We start from the raw sequence: 18,637 nt of genomic DNA, 5'->3' as shown, positions 1-18,637 counted from the left end.
AGTGGAGGGTGGGATATAAATCCAATATCTTCTTCTTCATCTTCTTAACTGTTATCAAACCTTGGTGAGAAAAATAGCTTGATTATGCTATTGTGAGCCAAATCTGCATGGGTACAAAGAACCTAGTTGAGGCAACATGATTAACATACTTTATTTAGGTTGGTCAGCCAGATCTGCATGGACACAAATCTTTGGGTAAATCAAGATAGCTCCTGAAACAGGATGGAGGACAATTAGTTGAGTAAAAAAAAAAAAAGTAACTTCCATGGTCTGGACGTACACCTTTGCATTATGTTAGGACATTGCCTCCGGTACTGAAAAATCTTTTCATATTAAGAATTATATGCCACTAAAGTGGGAGAGATTGCTGTTTCCAGCACACCCTTCCTCTTCTTTCCTGGGATTTTCCAGTGTCATGGCTGTACCCAGGCGATGTTATGTGACTCCCCATATTTCAGATTCCCTGTCACTTAGTCTGTAAAACAGCTAAGTCCAAAATAAGAGGGGGACCCTATTACCTAAGGAATTTTGGTGGAGGAGTGGTTGGGGTCCTCACAATTTGGATATTTTTACCCAAGAACCACAATTATATACAATTGTTCCTGTCTGTGTTTTCATAGTGGCTATTCTTTGTAATGCAGAATATTCAGAGCCAGTCTATTAAAAATTATATGGCAACATTTTTTGCACATTTTAATGTAGGTTTTCTTCTTCTCTTAACAGTTTTAATTTACCATCAGTGCCAGAAAACAGACACAATTTACAAGTTATTACAGACTGATTTCATTATTCTCAAATGTCCTGTCATTGAGAATCTGAACTGCCAAATCTCTGAAGGTGTTTGAATTACTTCTTGAACCAAGGAACACAGCTGTCTGGTATGTAAAACTGCTCTTCAACACCATTATGATAAACCAGGAAAAATGGGCTAACCTCAGCCCTTCGGAATTCTCTCAGCTTCAAAAATATGCTGAATGTAAGTACTTGATTTTGAAACTTTTTTGTATAATTTGTTGGATGTTATCGACATTTCCAAACATATGAAATTATAAACTGTAACAGAAAAGAGTCCCAAGGTTATTTACTGGCATAATTTTTAAAAATCTCCCTCCACCAATATTTTTATTTAATAATTATTTAGAGATCAGACAGATTTTTTTTTTTGGTCAACAGGATTCTATATGCAAAAAGTTAAAAGTACTGTGAATTCTACCAAAACTGAGTATTGATTGATACTGATATATTTGTCTCGTTACTTCATTTATCTATAACAGCTGATTATCTATATTTGTTTCATTACTTCATTTCTGTCAGCCAATTATTTACTACAAGTGGTCCTAATCCATTTAGGCTAGCCCCATTCTGGAGCTCTGGAGGCTGATACCTCTAACCCTTCTGTCTTGTCTTGCATTCAGTGTAAAATGAGTATGAGCTCTTGAGCTTGTAGATCTTCATTGTACCACATGCACTAACTCTGATACTATTGAATATCCCATAATGGTGTAATATTCAAAAGGTGTCAAAAGGTACAGATTTCACAGATGATTCCTGTGATCTGAATCTGCATGTATGGCTCATTCAATTGTTACAATGCATGAGTGACTGATAGTCTATTCTTCGTTGCACATAGGGCAGAATATTGTGCATAGAAGAATAATCTAGAGATATAAACAGGTAATTATATATTTTAAAAGGATCTATATAACTGGTTTACACAAGGAGCACAGCTGAAGAGCTGAACTGATTTTCCATATTTCAGAACTCATACATGACTTCCCTTTTCCCACCAAGTGTTGATAAAAGAAGTAGTAGCCATTGCATTAAATTAAATATTTATTCTCATAGCCAGTTTTGCTGGCATAGTACAGCCTGTGTTGACAGAGTGATCTTGGAATTTGAATTTCATATAAAGTATTTAAAAATAATAAGTTGTTGTTTTGTAGTCAGTTTTCTGTTCCTACATTTTATTTAGGGTAAGCTGAAATTGGTTGTGATATTTGGAGTAGTTTGACATATTTTGCTAAACAAGAAGCTCAGAAAACTAGAATATGAATGATTAGGGTTTGTAGAATCTTTCGGCATCAAGTGCCGTGTTCTACTGGAGAAAGTTTTCCTTCCAGACGTTTCGTTCTCAGCTGCGGAGAACATCCTCAGTGGCGTTGCAGCCAGAGCAGGCGCTCAGACCTTCTTGGCTGCTGTGCATTGAGTGGGGCCAAATAGCAGCTCTCCAGCAGCCCTGGTCCCACTCAATGCACAGCAGCCAAGAAGGTCTGAGCGCCTGCTCCGGCTGCAACGCCACTGAGGATGTTCTCCGCAGCTGAGAACGAAACATCTGGAAGGAAAACTTTCTCCAGTAGAACACGGCACTTGATCCCAAAAGATTCTACAAACCCTAATGATGTTACCAGCCGTGAAAACCTGAAATCTTTGATAGAATATGAATGGTTATATTCTAAGGCCATGCAAAAGCCATTTTGTCTGATAGAGAACCTGGAAGCAATTTTTCTCCATCTTTTCTGACAGACTGCATGCTGGCCTTATTCTGATCTTTATAGCAGAATATTAATAACTTGGTTACCTATGAGGAAACTGAGAAGAATTCTGTAGTGTCTGTTTCTTGCAAGCAGCTTGTTAACTACTTTTGAATAATATGTATGAGGTGCAATAAATATAAATGATATGTCCCAATAAAGTGATTTGTTTTCAGCCCCTGTTATATCACTTGAATTAACATTTGTCCTACTCCTACCTCACATTCATTCCATTTGGATTACTGAAAGGGCTAATTTGCCATACTGATAAATATAATTTTCATTTTTAAAAAAATGCCTTGTGGTGAAACATTTTTGTCATGTAATTCTACTTCTGTATTTTCAGCTTCTGGGCATGCCAGATTAACTGAGACTTTACAGCTTTTCATACATTTCATACTATTGCAAGCTTGAAAAAAATCAGTTACATTCTCCCCTCTTTTTTTAAAAAGGCGGGCATGGCATGGCAAATTGGGGAAGTTTTTAGAGCTCCTGACCATATGCTTGAAATAGATTTCCCCATTGAGTAGTTCAGTAGAAGCAAAAAGGTTAAAGGGAGTGGTTCTTGTCTGCCTTAGGTCCCAAGTTACTAGACAGGAAATTTGATGTTTTTTTCTGTTGCTTCCTCTCCCCCCCCCCCTTTGTTTGGAAGGATATGGAAGATTCAGCAGAAAAAAGCCATTGAATTCCCAGGCATTCTTTCTTATAGAGTGTAGGAATGGTGTTAAGTAACTCATCTGTCATTGCCTTCTGGAAGGAAGTCACACTAAGGATTTGAGATTCCTGTGATGTCACAGAAGCCTCTGTGCTAGTCTCCAACTTGATTCTAGGAAAGAAATCTGGAGATAGCACAGCATCAGGAAACAGCAAAAGGGAAAAAATAACCCAACCTGAAAATCAAGTCAGGAACCTAAAATGTTGAGCAGCTAAAACACAGAACAAAATTAATCTATTTAATGCAAAGTGCACAGTAGCTACAAATTAAGAACAACATTCATAGAATAGATCCCAGTGGGCAGCCGTGTTGGTCTGAAGCAATAGAACAAAGCAGTAGACAAGTGCACCTTTAAGACCAACTAAGCTTTATTCAGAATGTAAGAGCATACGAAAGCTTACATTCTGAATAAAACTTAGTTGGTCTTAAAGGTGCACTTGTCTGCTGCTTTGTAACATTCATAGAATGTAGGTAAAAACAAAGAAGTAGTGGGTAACATGTCACATCCATAAAGACATTGCATACAGTCACGATTATAAGTTTCACATGCAATAACCACTAGACCAAAATATTGGTTGCACATACACTAACCACTAGACCAAACCAGTTTTGGCCCTGAGGACATTCTTCAGTAGTCTAAATAATAATGCACACTGAAATATATAAAATATCTGTTCAAGGCAAGGCAGGTTGTATATGAATCCTAAGAATAAAAAATATTCTTGTAAGGCTATTTTCAAAATGTAACATACTTAACTGGCCAAAAGAAAGGTTGTTTTTCCCACCAAAACAAATGTTAATCAAAAATGGTTGCTACTCACAGTGGAATAGCGTAGTTTCAAATAATAGTTGCAAAGTGTCATTGTCAATTAGACCTATATATATTGAGGAGCCCACACACATCAGAGATTATAACTTTGTACAACAACCGATCTGTGAAAGAGCCATCTAGGTAAAATTATAGAGAGGGCAGTGGCGTCACAGTTGCAGAGCTTTCTGGATGACGCTTCCATCCTAGACCCTTGCCAGTCCGGCTTTCGCCCGGGTTACGGGACGGAGACAGTACTGGTCGCCCTGGTAGATGATCTCCAACGGCACCTGGATCGGGGCGGTGTGGCGGTGCTGATGTTGTTGGACCTGTCGGCTGCGTTCGACACGGTTGACCATCGGCTACTGACCCGCCGCCTCGCCGATGTAGGGGTGAGGGGGTCTGCCTTACAATGGCTTGCCTCCTTCCTCGAGGATCGGGGACAAAGGGTGGCAATTGGGGGCGAGCTGTCCCAGAGGCGCACACTGGATTGTGGAGTGCCTCAGGGGGCAGTTCTCTCACCAATGCTATTTAATATCTACATGCGCCCCCTTGCCCAGATTGCCAGGAGACATGGACTTGGGTGCCATCAATATGCAGATGACACCCAACTCTATCTGCTAATGGACGGCCGGCCTGACTGCGTCCCAGAGAATTTAGACCGGGCCCTGCAGGATTTGGCAACTTGGTTGAGGAAGAGCGGGCTGAAACTGAATCCAGCGAAGACAGAAGTCCTTTGTCTGGGTCGGGGCGCTCGGGGAGGGGAAATACCTCTCCCGGTCTTCGACGGGGCGCCGTTGAAAGCGGCGCACCGAGTTAAGAGCCTGGGAGTTTTACTGGAGCCTGCATTATCAATGGAGGCCCAGATTGCAGCCACTGCCAAGTCAGCCTTTTTCCATCTAAGGCGGGCAAAGCAGTTGGCTCCCTTCCTAGAGCGCCAAGATCTGGCAATGGTGCTTCATGCAACGGTCACCTCGAGACTGGATTACTGTAATGCCCTCTACATGGGGCTGCCTCTGTGCCGAACCCGGAAGCTGCAGCTGGTGCAGAACGCAGCGGCTAGACTGTTGCTGGGACTCCCTAAATGGGAGCACATACAGCCTGGGCTGCGCGAACTGCACTGGCTGCCAGTTACATACCGGGTTCGTTACAAAGTGCTGGCCATTACCTTTAAAGCCCTATATGGTCGAGCACCTGTCTACCTTAGGGACCGTCTCTCCTCATATGAACCCCAGAGAGCACTGAGGTCAGCCGGGAAAAACCTGCTGACTATCCCCGGACCGAGAGAGGTGAAGCTGCAAAGCACCCGTAACCGGGCCTTCTCCTCTATAGCCCCGAGCCTATGGAACCAACTTCCAGAGGAAATGCGGGCCCTGCAGGACCTAGAACAGTTCCGCAGGGCCTGCAAGACCTTCCTCTTCAGACTGGCCTTCCCTGATGAAAATGGAAATTGCGAAGGAAACCGCCATCAGAAAAAGTAAACATAGCACTAGCACTTTTAAAAATTAACTAATTTAATTTCAAAGCTTAACTAGATTTTAACTAAATGCTGATAATGTTTAATGTAGTTTTATTTACTTGTATAATTTAACTCTGAACCATGTTGTTAGCCGCCCTGAGCCTGCTCCGGCGGGGAGGGCGGGATACAAATAAAATTTGTTGTTGTTGTTGTTGTTGTATGTGTAATTAAGCTAAAGGATTATTGAGCATGCTCCTTCAAAAAGTCAGAAGTAATCCTAAAATGTTTTTAAACAAAAATTTTACATACAAACCTGCTCTTGGTTGTTACTGTATTCGGTGTGTACCCATGTATCAACCAAAGTGAAAAGAGGGGGGCGGTCCTAGGAGGCCTAATATAGATGTTAGAGGGGAGAGTAGATGATGCAGTCCCACTGATGAATATGCAAACCAACTGAATATTCTTGAAGGGAGGGGTAGGAAAGAAGGAAAAAATGAAAAAAAAAAAACCTGAATGGAAAATATTGTCATCAATGAAACATACAAGGAACATGGATCAATATATAACAACCTGTCTTATTCAATTAATGTGGTGATAAAGTTCCCAAACTTAAAAATCTAGAAAGTCTCTCTTCTCCTCAGCTATTTGTGAAATTGGGGAGGAGGAGCCAAGATCTCTTCTGCTACCCAGAAACGCAGCTCCTTATAAGTGTGAGCGAAGGTCAAATACTGGACAATAGGAGCTGAAAGATTTTTGTTCTGATATAGCTCCTGTGTTCTCAGACACATATTTTGACAGGTCTAATGGAAAAGCCTACATATTGGAGGTTACATGGACATTGTACAATATAATTTATTTATTTCCTTTGATTCTGCCCTTCTCACAAGTTGGCTCAGGGTGAGTCACAACAATAAATTACAAAACTAAAACAATTAGAAATAAGTATAAGCATAATTAAAAACAGTTAAAGCTGGAAGCAGTTGGACCACAGTTGGGCTATGAAGGAGTTCAGGTGGACTTTCTTGACCTGGATAACAGGCTAGTTTGCTTTCATCAGATCTCGGAAACCTAGTAGGGTTGGCTCTGGCTAGTATTTGGATGGGAGATCTCCAAAGAATATCAGGATCATGATGCGGAGGCAAGCAATGGCAAAGTATCTTGCCTTGAAAACTCTAGGGGAACTTGACAACACTTTCCATCACATGTTCCTTCTAGGTGTTAATTAGAAAGTCTGCAGATTCTTGAGATAGGTTTTTACTTGTATCTTATATTTGGTTTGTGTCCTAATTGTTAGAATTTAGGTGTTTGTGAAAATACATGATGCTACGTTATACTAAGTCAAACCACTGGCCTATCTAGCTTACAATTATCTACTCTCACTGGCAGAAGCTTTCTGCTGTAGACCACCAGATCTCTTTCTTTCTTTTTTAAACCTGGAGATATCAGGGACTGAACATGGAATGTTCATAATGCAAAGCAGATTCTCTATCAATGAGCCATGGGTCTTACTGGTCACTGAAATACTCTGATATGCTTTGAAATTTGGTGAGGTTTGTGCTAGCAGAATAACTTCTTGATTAGTTTAGTGCAAATATTTTGGAGAAAATCAAATACTCAGGGGTCTGTGTGAGGTTAACTGGGTAGAAATACAAAACACTGTATGCATTGCTTGATGTTTAGAAGAGGTTTTTATCTTTCTTCTGATGGCAGCTCTCAAGAACATACAGTCATAGTTCTAGAGTTCTTTTTTAAGTGCAGGGAATTTATCAGAACTCGTTTAGCACCATAAGGGATGATAATTAGGTTAATCAGACATTGAATGCTCTGCATACAGACCATTGCTAAGAATATTTAATAAATATGGATACTGTGTAATTTACAGTATAATTTGTTTAATTCGCTGCTGCATAACAGAAACCATGTTGGATCAGGATAATGGCTCATCTAGTCCAATAGTCTGTCACACAATGGTCAAAACCCAGATGCCATCAGGAGGTCCACCAGTGGGGCCAGGACACTAGAAGGCTCCCCCCCCCCCCAGTATAGTATCCAAGTGTTACAAACAAGATCAGGCATAGTATTCAAGTGTTACAAACCAATGCTATGCTTATAAGGTGAAAAGAGAACAAAGTGATTTAATTTAGACTGAGCCTCCCCATGGCACCATGTTCTGAATCAGCAACAGATACATTGTGCTGGTCTAGTCTAGTCAAATTCTTTTGCACCTGTAACTGTGAAACTACTCAACATACTGAGCTCTTTATACTGTCAAATTCTGTTTTCTTTTAAGTGTTTCAGTTTATAATTTTATAGGACCTTCCCCAGTGAAATAAACCAGAAGTGGCCAACAGTAACTCTCCAAAGGTTTTTTGCCTACAACTCCCATCAGCCACAGCCATTGGCCATGCTGGCTGGGGCTGATGGGAGTTGTAGGCAAAAAACATCTGGAGAGCTACTGTTGGCCACCCCTGAAATAAACATTTCAAAAACCTTTAAATATTTTCTCACTGCGTTTGTTTCTATACATTGCTGTAATTTGAATAAGGATTCTGAAACTCAACACTGTAACTCCAGAATATAGTTCTCTGATACTATAATAGTTTAGTGTTCACTGAGTTCTTTCAGTCATGGGGTTATTCTAAAATGCTTTATATTTCACAAGTACTTTGTGAAGTGTGCTATGTAGTACTGTGCCCCCATGCTTCCAGATCTCTGGTGGGATTCCATCAACTCCCGCTGCCTTGCCACTTTTCAGTTGCTTGATGGCTTTAACAGTCTCTTCTAGGGTGGGGATCTCATCCAACTCTGTTTTCACTGGCTGAAGTGGGGTGAGGTGGATTGCTGAATCTTGAACTACGCGGTTGGCACTGAAGACAGCCTGAAAATACTCCGACCACCGGTTCAGTATGGATGCCTTGTCTGTGAGGAGCACTTGGCCGTCTGCACTACGCAAGGCACTCTGAGCCTGATATGATGGGCCATGACAAAGTACTTGTCACCTGCTAGGAACAAGGCAAACTACCACAGGACTTTCGCGATGCAATCATCATCACTACACAAGAACAAAGGAGAAAAGTCAGACTGCTCCAACTACCGGGGGATAACCCTGCTCTCCATCGCAGGCAAAATCCTTGCCAGAATACTCCTGAACAGACTGGTGCCCACCATTGCAGAAGAACTCCTCCCAGAGAGCCAGTGCGGCTTCAGAGCTAACAGGAGCACCACCGACATGGTATTTGTTCTCAGGCAGCTCCAAGAGAAATGCAGGGAACAGAACAAGGGTCTATATGTGACTTTTGTTGACCTTACCAAAGCTTTCGATACCGTTAGCAGGAAAGGCCTGTGGCAAATCTTGGAACGTTTAGGATGTCCCCCAAGGTTCCTCAGCATGATCATCCAGCTACATGAAGACCAGCGAGGCCAAGTCAGACACTGCAACGACTTCTCGGAGCCCTTCCCAATAGGCACAGGTGTAAAGCAAGGCTGCGTTCTCACGCCAACTCTCTTTACGATCTTCTTTAGCATGATGCTTCAAAGAGCCGCCGTAGATCTAGATGATGACAATGGTGTCTACATCCGCTATCGCACTGATGGCAGCCTGTTCAACCTGAGGCAACTAAAGGCTCACTCCAAGACAATGGAAAAACTCATCCGAGAGCTACTATTTGCTGATGATGCTGCACTCGTCTCCCACTCGGTATCAGCTCTGCAGCATATGACATCCTGCTTTGCAGAGGCTGCCAAGCTATTCGGCCTAGAAGTTAGTCTGAAGAAGACAGAAGTTCTCCACCAGCCTGCACCCCAGGAAGATTATCACCCTCCCTGCATCACTGTGGGTGAATCAGTACTGAAGACAGTCCAGCAGTTCAGCTAGCTGGGGTGCATCATCTCCTCAGATGCCAAGATCGACAAGGAGATTGACAACAGGCTGGCAAAGGCAAACCGTGCATTTGGCCGACTGCACAAAAGAGTGTGGAGCAACAAGCATCTGAAAAAAGGCACAAAGATCAATGTTTACAAAGCGGTTGTGATGACAACCCTCATCTACGGCTCCGAATCGTCATCACCTGCGACTCCTTGAGCGCTTTCATCAGCACTGCCTTCGCACCATCCTCAACATCCACTGGAGTGACTTTGTGACCAACACTGAAGTCCTCAAGAGGGCGGAGGTTACAAGCATTGAAGCACTGCTGTTGAAGACGCAGCTGTGCTGGGCAGGGCATATTTCTAGGATGGAAAACCACCGCCTTCCCAAGATTGCTCTGTATGGCGAACTTTCCACCGGCCATCGAAATAGAGGGGCACCAAAGAAGAGGTACAAGGACTCCTTGAAGAAATCCCTTGGCACCTGTCGCATCAATCATCACCAGTGGTCTGACCTAGCCTCAGATCGCAAAGCATGGAGGCACACCATCCACCAGGCTGTCTCTTCCTTTGAGAACGCACGCATAGCTGGTCTTGAGGACAAAAGGAGATTGAGGAAGAATCGCACTGCTACAGCACCAACCCCAAATCAGACTTTTCCCTGCAGCCACTGTGGCCGGATCTGCCTGTCCCACATTGGTCTTGTCAGCCACCAGCGAGCCTGCAGCAGACGTGGACTACTGCACCCTTCTTAAATCTTCGTTCGCGAAGTCAAGCCGAGAGAGATATTTCACAATGAAGGTACATAAAGCAAACTGTAATCTCTATTTAAGATTAAACAGTGCATTCCTAAACAGAGTTACACTTTTCTAACCCTGATTTAAATAGAAGGTTATAACTCTGTTAAGGATTTCACTGTAAGTATTTTAGGTTCGAATTTGTACTGAAACATGATCTGCCAGAAGTCCTCAAACAAGATTGATACTTGCTAAATGGCAGAACAAGTTAGATGTGATCAAACAGTAACAGTGCAAGCATGAATAGTTACACCATTCTTAGTCCATTGATTTCAATGGATTTAGAAGGGCATATACAGTATTTTTTGCACCATAAGACTCACTTTCCCCCCCCAAAAAAGTGGAGGGAAAAGTGTGTGCGTCTTAAGGAGCGAATACTGCAAAAAATTCACACAAATGCCTCTAAATTCACACAAACGGCTCTAAAAACTAGGTGCGTCTTATGCTCAGGTGCGTCTTATGGAGCGAAAAATACGGTAACTCTGTTTAAGATTGTACAGCACATCTGTTACCCTTCAAGGTACCACAGCGTGTTTAGTCACAGTGTATTGTTTGAACTCACTGTTTGAGGCAGTGATGCTCTGTATTCTTGGTGTTTAGGAGGGCCAACAGTGGGAGGGCTTCTAGTGTCCTGGCCCCACTGATGGACCTCCTGATGGCACATGGATTTTGACAGAGTGTTGGACTGGGTGGGCCATTGACCTAATCCAACATGGCTTCTCTTATGTTCTTATGCTCTTAAGACTCAATATTCTTGTTTCCTTTTTTAAGTGTAAGAGGAAAATATTAAACTAAGTTGAATATTTTTGCTGCTTAGTATAGGGCACATCTTATTGCCTTCAGTGGTATTTATAGATGTGTAATTATGTGTAGAATTGATCTCAATTTGCAAGTTATAAGTAAGTTCCCCTTTCAATGATGAGGTTATTGCCAAGTAAATGAAATTAGAATTGAAGTGTCAGTAAGAAGGCGTGGATCCTATTCCAAAGTATAGCCTTGGCAATTAATACATATATTTGAGTAATTACATTAAAATGGTCTTTATCTGTGTTCTCACATGATAATAATTCTGCTTAGACCTTTTCAATTAAAACTTCAATAATATTTTCAAAAACTAATGGAATATTATATGTCTATAATTTATTTGGTTTTGGCTGTACCCTGTGGCCCATATCAGATGATAATTGTCCCACTTTCATTATAAGAGAGCCAGAAATCTCCTTCTTGCAAGTGCTCTAGTATCACCTGTATCAAGGTTTCAATAAGATGTACACATATTTGTTTGCTATATTTTGTCTGAGAGATCAACTGTGCTGATCACAGTTGCATGTTTTGAATTTTACATCCATACACTGTGTTTAAGTATGTGGGTATCTTATGACCCTCAAGGCAGGACTGCTGAAATATACAGTATGCTTGAACAAACACTCTCTTAAAAGAATAATGTGTGTGATTGTATCATTTTTGGTCTATTTTTTGCTTACATTGCTGAAGCTTTGAAGGGGACAGAATAGGGTTTTTTCCCATATTGTTCATACTGAATTGGATACCCAGATCCAGTTTCTGGAGTCAGAGCCAGGCTGGATCAAAGCAAAGTTGAAACTTTCAGGACAGGACAGCTGTACTGTCAAAAAGGTAGATCTTGGACTAGGCTTACAGTAGGGTTGCCAGCCTCCAGGCTATGCCTGATTCCTGACCTTCATCTGGAGGAACAGACTGTGAAGATGGCTTTGGCCAGGACTGCTTTGTATCAGCCCAAGCTTAATTCGTCCGTTGTGGTCTTTAATGGAAGAAATTGGATCAGACCACAGCAGCACATGCTTTAGAGATACCTTATATGAAACTAATGGGCATGAATTGAAGCTGCCGTTGAAAAATGATGTAAAATACACAGGCAGTAGTTTCAGTGGGAACCTGCCATTGATGCCACATGGTGCTGTGTCAAGCTTTGTTGATCACCATGGCCAAAACAGAGTGCTGGTGATGAAAAAGGGAGGATTCAGGTAACCACAGTCTGCCAGTTTGATATCTATACCTGGAAAAGTTTTAGAACAAATCATCAAACAGTCAGTCCTTGAGCATTTAGAATGGATGACTCTGATCACTAAGAGCCAGCATGGGTTTCTCGAGAACAAGTCATATCAGACTAACCTTATCTCTTTTTTTGAGAAAGTTACTACATTGCTGGATCAGAGGAATGCTGTAGACAGTTTGTTTTGATTTCAGTAAGTCTTTTGATAAGGTTGCACATAATGTTCTTGTTGACAAGCTGGTAAAGTGTGGTTTGGATTCTGTTACTGTGAGGTATTACCTATTACTGTTAAATGGGTTTTAGATTAATGTTACATTTGCTTGTGATATTGTGTTTTTAAAATTTTGTACACCACTCTGAGCTCTCTGGGGGAGGGTAGTATAGAAATAAATAAATAATTGGTTGACAAATCATATCCAAAGAATGCTTATAGAATCATAGAACTATAGAGTAGGAAGGGACCTCCAGGGTTATCCAGTCCAACCCCCTGCACAATGCAGGAAATTCATAAATACCACCCCCTCCTAAATTCACAGGATCTGCATTGCTGCCAGATGGCCATCTAGCTTGTTAATATTTTCTCGTCTTCTTGGAGTAGAGTGACAAATGGAGTGTCCTGGGACCTGTTTTGTTCAACATCTTTAAAAATGATTTGGATGAAGAAATAGAGGGAACGCTTATTAAATTTGCAGATGATACTAAATTGGGAGGGGTTGCAAATACAGTAGAAGAAAGAAACAGGGTACAGGATGATCTTAACAGGCTGGAAAAATGGGCTAAAACCAATAACATGAATTTTAACAGGGATAAATATGAAGTTCTGCAATTAGGTAGGAAAAATCCAACATAATTATAGGATGAAGAAGACTTGTCTTGGCATTAGTATGTGTGAAAAGGATCTAGGGGTTTTAGCAGAATATGGTGAAGGGTCTAGAGACCAATTCCTTTGAGGATCTTGGTATGTTTAGCCTGGAGAGGAGATGACTGAGAGGTGAGATGATAATCCTCTTCAAGTACTTGAAGGACTGTCAAGGGAGTTGTTTTCTGTTGCCCAGGAAGGCAGACCAGAGCCAACATGTTGAAATTAAATCAAAAGAATGTTCAGCTAAACATGCAGAAGAGTGCTGTTTCCTTGGATAGCAACAGCAGGCTTAGAGGTGCTTTTGATGGTAGTTTCCCTTTGCCCAGAGCAAGTGGCTTTGGACACTGATGGAAAAAGTGGAGCAACTGAGATGTTCTGGAAGACTCTTACAGGGAAGACACCTTTAGAGCAAAGGGAAGATTTCCTAGTTAGGAGAAGCTGTGGAATTTTCGTGCTGCTGAAAGTTAGCAGGACCTTTAATGCCTGGTTGGTATTGTTCAATAGCTCTACTGATTCCAGGTCAACCTGCTTGGTTGCTAGAAGCGACTTAAGATGCTTTGACACCAAAAATTTGGAGTTCCAGGATGGAGTCTGGCCCCCGAAGCTGCAAATTGTTAAGCAAATTTTGCGTGGTTGTAATATCAGGTGCCATGCAGGATCTAGTCTTGAGTTGCAGGCAGAGCAGGCAGCAGTTTTCTGAGAGGGGTGGGGCCGGAGGGAGGACACCAACGCACAAGGTCTCCCCCCATCTGCATCTATTCCTTGATTCTTGTGCAGATAAGTTAGATGATCCAACTTGGAATGCAGAGAGGCTAAATTGCTCCACATAAGCTCCAAAGTTCTTGCTACAAGGGAGCAAAGGTCAGCTAACGAGCAATCAGAGTCTTTTGTGTTGTCAGTCACTCCGGAGTTAATCTCGGGGAGGCTTGTAAGACATACCTTGTCCTTGGAATGATCAACACTATTACCGTTGTTGTTGATGATTGGACTGTTGGAGCCGACTACATTATCATTATCGTTATCATTATCAGCCAAAACCTCAAAACGGTTGCGAATTGGAACCTGGGTGGAATAAAAGTCTCCAATTTTTAATTGCTTGGGAAGTGGGAGTGAATCTTCTGTATCCCTTGGGCGTTTGGAGACCCCCATGGTGGCTAGGCGTCTTTCTGCAAAGTTCCTGGGTATAGCCTCAACGGCAGCACTGCACACCGATTCACTGTTGTTAGAAGAAGAGCCTGCAAGGAAATAACAGTGATAAGTTTCCAAATGACCTAATTAATTGGAGTCTCCTCGCCTCTTGGGTGAGAACCCTGTGGGCCAGCCTGACTTGGAGGGTGACCTCCTGGCTGCTTACAAAAACCTGACTACCACTGAGCAACAACTAATTACAGCCAGGTTAGAAGAATTGAAATCCTGCTTATTGTCCTACCAAAATAAGAATGAGAAGTGTCTGACTCCTCCCCTCCTGCAAGACTTTACCACTATACCTACGTGTCCCATGCCCACCCAAAGTTCAGCCGGACCCTCTAAGCGCCTGATCGAGGTGGAAGCAGAGATTCACCCTCTCCTGGATTCTGGGATGGCCAGCCCCATGCAGCCCAGTGTGGTCAATCTTATGCACCCTCCTCCTGAAGCACTTCCTGGTTCCAGTTTCAACAATGGCTGTATCAACTTTGATTTGAACAACTCGCTAGGACAGCTGATTGAAACTGACTGATGCCTAACAATGCCCCAGCCCTTACCAGTGAAACTGTTATCCTGGAATATAGCTGGCTGGGGAAGCAAGAAATGGGACTCTGATTTTTGTTCCTACCTCAAACAATTTGAGATCATCTTTCTCCAGGAAACCTGGACAGACTCTTTGATTTGCCTCGAGGGTTTTCTAGCATACTCCTTACCTGGGTTCAAAAGTAATTCACATGGTCGTTTCCAAGCAGGCTTGTCTTTACTAGTCTCTCAGCAATCTAAATTTAAAGTGCTGGAACTACCTGCTTGCAATCCCCTTGCCCATGCTTTTCGTTTTAGCTGTCATAGCTTTGTGTTCATTGTTGTTAATGTCTACCTTCCCCCCTCTCCTGACAAAGCTTCGCTATGCTCCCTTTGGGATCGTATGACCACATATCTCGAACAACTTGAGCACCTCTTTCCCACGACAGACATTATTTTACTTGGAGATTTTAATGCTAGAATTGGTAAAGATGACCGGGACCTCTTGGCCCTCCTGAACTTAGACCCCAATGTTTCCCTCCCTTGTTTTTTTAGGTCTGGCAGGATTTCTAAAGATGCCCGCATCAACCAGGCGGGCATTCTATTTGCTAAGTATTGCATCCAATTTGATAAACTAGTGCTAAATGGCTCTTCTGACAGGGATTTCCCGGGGGAAGTCACCTTTGCATCAATCAGAGGCTGCAGCGTCTTAGATTATATTTTAATTCCTCCATCTTTTAAAGATTATTTAGTACATTTTTATATTGACAACCGCTCTGAGAGTGACCATTTTCCCCTGGTTTTTACATTTGACAATCCATTACCTCCTGATGATAACCCAGCCTGTGTAAGGGCAGACCCATCCGCTGAGTCTCTCCCTAGACTTACTTGGTCACGCAACCTTGCTGTGAGAACCCAGCTAATAATCAACAAGCAAGCACTTGAGAATTTACGCTGTTCCCTTATGTCTTCCATGAATCCCATGGAAGTTATCTCCTCCTACGACAACCTTGTCTCTAAAGTTATTTCCCTTCTTAACCCCTCCTCTCCTGTGGTTTTTAAAGGCAAATTTAAATATAACCCCTGGCACAACAGAGAATGTCTTCGCTTGAAGTCCACACTTCGCTCTATCTATCATCACTATAGGAGCCAAAAACAGTCTGTGTTACCAAAAGATTATTTTATTGTTAAACACAAGCTGTTAGATATGGTCAAGGCCAAGAAGCTACAGCTTGCAAGGGCCCAATGGGAGCGACTGATCGAAGCTTCTAGGTCCAACGATAGTGGGAAATTTTGGGCTTTAATCTCTGGGGACCTGCAGGGGAACCCTTACCCCACAATAACAATTTCTTCCCAAGCCTGGCACTCATACTTTTTAAATCTTTTCAGAAATGATGGGGCAAATTTCCCCATTTCCCTTGAAACTGACATCAGTGAACATCCTGAGTGGCCACCTGTGTCCCCGGAGGACATCATTACCCTGATTTCGCAACTTAAGTCCAAAAAGGCCCCCGGCCCTGACGCAGTCATTCCAGAGCTATTGAAGTTCCACCCAGAATGGTGGGCTCCACCCCTGGCCGCCCTGTTTACTATGATAAATAGCACTGGAATAATGCCCAGGACATGGACCAACGCAATCATTGTCCCCATCCATAAAAAGGGCAATCCCTCATTACCTGAGAACTATCGGCCAATTAGCCTCTTATCAGTTGTCGGCAAGCTTTATGCCAAACACCTCCTAGTGAAACTAGAAAGTTGGCTGACAACAAACAACATACTAGGCCCAGAACAAATAGGGTTTCGCCATGGTAAATCCACCCTTGACCACTGTGTCGTTTTATCACACCTAGTTTCCAAATACAGTGGGAAATCTGGCAACAAACTCTTTGCTGCCTTTTTAGACCTCAAGGCGGCATTTGACTCAGTTCCTAGAGAGTTGCTCTGGGTTAAGTTGGCCAGGATGAACATGGATCCCAGATTGCTTACCTTGATTAAAAAACTGTATACACGCACCAGCTGCCAAGTTAAGTACAACCTCCAGGGCAATCTAACTTCGGAAATTCCAATTTGTAAGGGTGTGAAACAGGGCTGTATCCTTGCCCCAGCACTTTTTAATCTTTTTTAAAATGATCTACCCCCTGTTTTATATGCAATCGATGGGCATGCCCCTAAAATTGCTCACCGTCACATTCCCATCCTTTTGTATGCGGATGATGCCGTCTTACGGTCATGTTCCCAAATTGGATTGAGGCGTCTATTACACCAAGTTATGACCTACCTCAATAACAACGAGTTAACCCTGAATTATGGGAAAACAAAGATTTTAGTTTTCTCTAAATCTTGGAAGCAACAATTATGGTCAGTCCAGGAAAACCCTATTGAACAGGTCAAAAGTATCAAATATTTTGGGATTAATTTTTCCTATAACGGGAACTGGGCAACCCATCACAAGTGCGCTCTAACAGTGGCAAGAACTAGTGCCTTGGCTATTGGCCATTTCTTTTATTTGAAAGGGAACCGATATGTCCCTTTGGCCCTAAGAGCTTTTAATGCGAAATCTAGCCCCCAACTTTTATATGGTGCCCCTATATGGATCAGTGCCTTTGATCACACCACTGAAGGCCTACAATCCTTCTTTTTGAGGAAAATTTTGGGACTACCCAACTGTGTTCCTTATGCTGCACTTTGCATGGAAACTGGACTGTTGCTGCTGGAAACTCGCGCCTGGCTTTTGACCTTTAAGTTTTGGCTGCGCCTTTTATTTAATTCTGATCAGAATTCTTTCACCTTTTTGATGCTGATGGATCATCATGCATCCAAATGGTTGACCCTGATCCAAAAGAAAATCACATCCATAGGAATTTCCTTGGATGCATTTTATTTATCCTCTGCTTCCGCGGTATTTCAATCCATCAAACGTAGACTACTAGATATCCAGTTGCAACATCTAACTGAGGCAGCTCGGAAAACTTGCTCCCCAAGCTATCTGGGTTTATCCCAGATTCCTGGGCTTTTAGCTCCCTATTTCCTCTTTTTAACTGATCCTCCCCAAAGAAGAGCATTCATGCTGGCTAGATTTAATGCATTACCATCGGCCATCCTTTTCAGAAGATACCACAGAATCCCCCGCAATCTTAGACGATGCCCTTGTAGTCAAGGAGTCATCGAAACGGTCCCTCATGTTCTTTTGGACTGCCCTTTTTATAGCAGTCCACGTGCAAGATATCTAGATTCACTGCTTTCTGACCATCAAGACCTTTCTGACAATGCCAAGGTTCGTTTTCTACTCCACGGGAAACACAACTTCGTAGGGTGGCCAGACCGTCCCGGTCTCCCGGGACATTCCTGGATCTGGCCACCCAATCCCGGATCCCGGGCTGCCTATACCGGGACCATTAAAGGTCCCGGTTTAGGCAGCCCCGGAGCCGGTGGGCCGCGGGCGCGGGCGGGGAAGGCGGGGAGTGAGGGAGGGAGCGTCCCTGCGCCTGCGCAGGGCCCCTGCGCACGCACAGGGACGCTCCCACCCTCACTCCCCGCCTTCCCCGCCCGCGCGCGGGGCCCGGCGGCAGTGGTGGAGGCCTCTCCGTGGCCTCCGCTGGTCGCTGGAAGCCCTCCAGAGACTCTGGAGGGCCTCCAGCGACCAGCGGAGGCCGCGGAGAGGCCGCGGGGCACCCGGCGCTGGTCCCGGAAGGCCTTCCAGAGCCTCTGGAAGGCCTTCGGGGACCAGCGCCGGCCAGCGAAGGCTTCCCCGCGGCCTCCGCTGGTCCCTGGAGGCCCTCCAGAGTCTCTGGAGGGCCTCCAGGGACCAGCGGAGGCCGCGGGGAAGCCGCGGGGCACCCGGCGCTGGTCCCGGAAGGCCTTC

The 18,637-nt window shown here is 43.4% G+C and overlaps 1 protein-coding gene across 3 annotated transcripts in view; it reads left to right on the top strand.

Annotated features, from left to right (window-relative positions):
* The first annotated feature begins 728 nt into the window (after positions 1-728).
* Positions 729-18,637, top strand: part of DGKB (diacylglycerol kinase beta) — a 475,459-nt gene continuing 457,550 nt past the window's right edge. For all 3 annotated transcript variants that reach the window (XM_060248589.1, XM_060248588.1, XM_060248587.1), the window contains exon 1: positions 729-976. In XM_060248589.1, coding sequence (XP_060104572.1) covers positions 907-976 — 70 coding nt within the window. In that variant the 5' untranslated portion in view covers positions 729-906. The remainder of the gene's footprint in view (positions 977-18,637) is intronic.

Source organism: Heteronotia binoei, chromosome 10 (assembly GCF_032191835.1).
Source record: "Heteronotia binoei isolate CCM8104 ecotype False Entrance Well chromosome 10, APGP_CSIRO_Hbin_v1, whole genome shotgun sequence".
NCBI classification, from domain to species: domain Eukaryota; kingdom Metazoa; phylum Chordata; class Lepidosauria; order Squamata; family Gekkonidae; genus Heteronotia; species Heteronotia binoei.
This window is presented reverse-complemented; position numbering and strand designations above follow the sequence as displayed.